We start from the raw sequence: 3,878 nt of genomic DNA on the forward strand, positions 1-3,878 counted from the left end.
GAAAAAATACGATCTCCTAACTCAATGTGCTAAATCAGAATTTCATCTGCAAGGGGTTCCTCTGAGGGAAGACACATTCCATGTACACAAATGGAAATCATCAAGTCCAATAAGAGCTGCATAGGCAAACCTTACAGGAGTCACCATTTGGTTTTAAGAAAATCATAATAAAATAGAGAGCTTTGGAAATTGTCACTAAAAATGTAAGACATGGCAGTGTCACAACAGCAGCACGAGTCTGTTTCCCACCAGTTACAAGTCTATAATTTCCTCTTGCCAAAATCCACCCAGAGCCAGAGGAACAGCAGCACTGGTCATGTTGGAAGAAGAAGCTTTATTTTAAAAAAGTCCTTTCTAACAATAGAGGTAATTTTTAAAAATAGTAAAAAGAAGTAGTCAAGTTGGGATTTCTTTTCCTACAGGGAAAGAAAATGATAGACATCTTAAATATTCATTTAAAATCCAGTGAACTTGTTTAGTGAGATTTTTGATAACTTCCATTCCAGTTACACAGGAGGCACCAGGGGGAGAGAGGAGAAAGCCCATTTGTGAGGGTTCCTGCACCCTACACTGTGCACCCACCTCCTGACTGTGCTCCTCCTCACCCTGGGGGTGCACTGCTGCAGATGGCATCCCCAGGGCCAGGCTGTGTAGAAGGGCAAGCGTGGGGAGCCCTGCCTGGCAGATGAAGCCAGAGGTGGGGCAGAAAAATAGATCACCTTGCCTCCACTCCAAAATAAGCTGAGAAGGAGAGGAGTTGAGTTCTCCCACACCTGTGTCCGCACACAGCCAGAGGCCAGGGAGCCCTGACTCTACCCCAGCCGGCCCCCACAGCAGGGAGAAGTCCACTTGTCCAGAGATGCTCCTGGGAGCCTGGGGATGTCCAGCCAAGCCCCCTCAAGCCCATCACATGTACCGCTCCAGGCCAGCAGGGAAGTTGGGCTGCCTCATGTAGGTGTTGCTGGAGCCGAACTGGCCGAGGGGCGACGCCGAGAGCCCCAGGAGCTGCTCGCCGTGCTCGGCACAGGCCGGAGGCCGCATGGCCGGCAGGGCCAGTCTGTTGGGAGCCCCGTAGAGCTGCGGACTGCTGGGCGAGTAGCTGCCCTGCGCCACGGGCAGGTGAGGGGGCGAGGCGGCATAGGGGTAAGCCAGGGTGTTGGGGCCAGCCCGGCCCAACAAGCCGGGGCTGACGGGCTGTGCCTGGAAGCAGGAAGGCTCGGAGCTGCTGGCGGAGCAGGCGGGAGCCAACTCAGCTCCAGGCAAACCCAGGGATGGGTGGCCCAGCTCGGAGGGCGGTGAGGGCTGCAGGGCCTGCTGCCCGCTGATGAGACTGTCGATGCTGAACATCCTGGGATGCTGTGCCGGCGGTGCTGCCCCGGCTGCATAGGGGTGGAAGACAGTGCTGGAGAGCTGGGGGCCGTAGCCAGGCGAGCAGAGGGCATTGGGGTAGGGTGCTGCCGGTGCTGCGGGGCGGCCGGCGGGCGGGGGCGTGAAGGCGCTGGAGTTCTGCATGTAGCCGGGGTAGGTGGTGATGTCGGTGCGCTTGAAGCGCTTCCTCCGGCGCAGGAAGCTCCCGTTGTCAAACATGTCCTCTGCAGCCGGGTCCAGTGTCCAGTAGTTGCCCTTGCCGGGATGTCCGGGCTCCCGGGGGATCTTGACGAAGCAGTCGTTGAGGGTGAGGTTGTGGCGGATGCTGTTCTGCCACTTCTTTGGGTTCTCCCGGTAGAAGGGGAAGCGCTCGGTGATGAACTTGTAGATGCCCCCCAAGGTGAGCTTCCTCTCGGCGGCGTTGGCGATGGCCATGGCGATGAGGGCGATGTAGGAGTACGGGGGTTTGCCCCGCTGCACCGGCCGCTTCCTCCGGCGGCCCCCGACGGGGGGCGGCGGCTCCTCGGGGGGCGGCGGCGGCGGGGCAGGGCTGCCCCCTCCGCCCCGCGGCTCCGGCTTCACCGGCGGCGCCTGCGGAGACCCCCGGGGCGGCCCGGGGGAGCCGGGGCTGGCCGCGGCGGCGGGGCTGGGCGCCGGCAGCGTGCACATGCCTCGCAGGCAGGGGAAGCCGGCCGCGTTCATATACGGCCCTCACCTTCCTCCTCCTCCTCCTCGGAGAATGGGGGGGAGCGGCGGGAGAAAGAGCCCCCCCTCGAGGGGAGGGGAAGGGGGAGAGGGAGGGGAAGGGGAAAGGGGCTGGCGCCTCGGCAGCTCCCTGCGATGGGGAGGTCAGTCCCGAGCCGCTTGGCAATATATAGGGCGTTCGCCCCCCCGGAGGGGCGTGCGGTGCCGGCCCGCCCGGCCCCTCTCCCCCGACGGGAGGAGGAGGTCCCCGGGGAGGGGTCCCGACTCCCACGACTAAATCCCCCAGCCTCTCCTGGGGTTCGTTCCGCAGCCGTGCCCCCGAGCGGTCCCTCCCCCAGGGGTCCCGGGGCCAGCGCTGGGCCGGCCCTGCTCCCGGCCCTGCTCCGCGGCACTTCGCTTTCCTCGGAAGAGGTGTTTCCTCCCAGGAGAAAAACCAAACAAATCCAGTCCCGACGGCCAGCCCGGGGCGAGTTTGGTGCCGGCGCCAGCCCCCAGCAGTAGAGCAGGTAACCTCCCGCCGGGACCCCTCCCGCGCTTGGATTTCGTTGTCTTTTTTCCCTATGGAAAGTGCTCAGAGTTGGCCCCAAGTCAGTGCCGGCAACAGCCAGGGATTCTTCACGAAACCAAGCCCCTCGATTTAGTTGCTTTGCAGCCTGGTGAGACCTCCTGGGTAAGGAAATCCTGGGAAAAGGGTTTTTCTTTTTCCCAGGAGAAAGAGAAATGGTCCCCAGAGCTCAAGGGCCGCCCGCAGGGACCTCCCGCGGGAGGGATGCAGGAGAGGGATGGCACTTTGAGGCTGGTCAGGGGAAGTGGGAGTCACTTTATCACTGCAGACAGTCTGAAGCTGAAGGAAGACACCGGTCTCAGAATGCCCAGTTTTTTGGAGAAAACCTCTTCAGTTTTCAGCCTGCGCTCCAGAGCGAGCTGGCTGGGCAGAACCGCGGCCCCTCATCCATGTGCCGATAGCAGAGCTGGGGGCTGCTGGCTGCTTTAGCAGCACCAAAAAAGCCGGGAGCTTTCACACCGTCCTCACTCGTGTCTGCCAACCATCACCTCTAAGCCAGATGCCCAAGGAGACCCCAGCCCAGAACAGGTAAGGGAGCTGCTGCATAAGGGTGGGCTGGACAAGCAGGGGGGAATTCCTGTAGCCAGATCACAGCTTTATACGATGCTACATGTCCATGTCCTGAGAAGGCAGATGGAAATGTCTAATGTCTACACCATTAATGCAGTGCCAGATCCCTTCATATGTGCGTGGAGTAAAAATTGAAACTTTCAACTTTGTGACTTGGTTGAAAGTATTTCCAGTAGCAAAGCATGATGAAAGCCTTTTTCCACAGGTAGGCAAGCAGGTGATCCTGATCGGGTCATGTCATCCTTCTTCATTCCTCTTCAAACTAAAAAGTCACCCAGTCTCTCGGAAAAGAATCTTCAGCTCTTTCCTTTAAGCATTTCCTACTGGTTTTAAGTTCACCATCCGGATTATCTCCCACCATCATTCATTCCCCTTCTTGTGTCTGCATGTGGTTTTGTCCTTGCTTTATTTTTCCTGCAGATATTTGTGGCTCTTCTTCCACTCTCCAGGGCTCAGTCAGGGAACCGTGGTCTAACAGAGCCCTGGCAAGTCCAGTCCTGTTCTGACACAGAGCAGTGCTGCTGGAATAAACTGCCTCAGTTTTCATTCTGGCAAATTAGGGTAACAACAAGAGTGTAGGTGCTGGCTGGAGGACAGAGAGGACATGAAAAAGGGTGAAACACAGCCTTAGGGAAAGGTACCTTTCTCCACAGAAGACACAGACCTTCAG

The 3,878-nt window shown here is 58.6% G+C and overlaps 1 protein-coding gene across 1 annotated transcript; it reads right to left on the reverse strand.

The window, feature by feature from the left end:
• Positions 1–782: 782 nt before the first annotated feature.
• On the reverse strand, positions 783–2,070 carry FOXE3 (forkhead box E3). The gene has a single exon (XM_017824589.1). The coding sequence runs from the start codon at positions 2,068–2,070 to the stop codon at positions 907–909; it is 1,164 nt and encodes a 387-aa protein (XP_017680078.1). The 3' UTR covers positions 783–906.
• Positions 2,071–3,878: the final 1,808 nt, after the last annotated feature.

Source organism: Lepidothrix coronata, unplaced genomic scaffold (genome assembly GCF_001604755.1).
Source record: "Lepidothrix coronata isolate B3197 unplaced genomic scaffold, Lepidothrix_coronata-1.0 Scaffold112, whole genome shotgun sequence".
In the NCBI taxonomy this organism is placed as follows: Eukaryota; Metazoa; Chordata; class Aves; order Passeriformes; family Pipridae; genus Lepidothrix; species Lepidothrix coronata.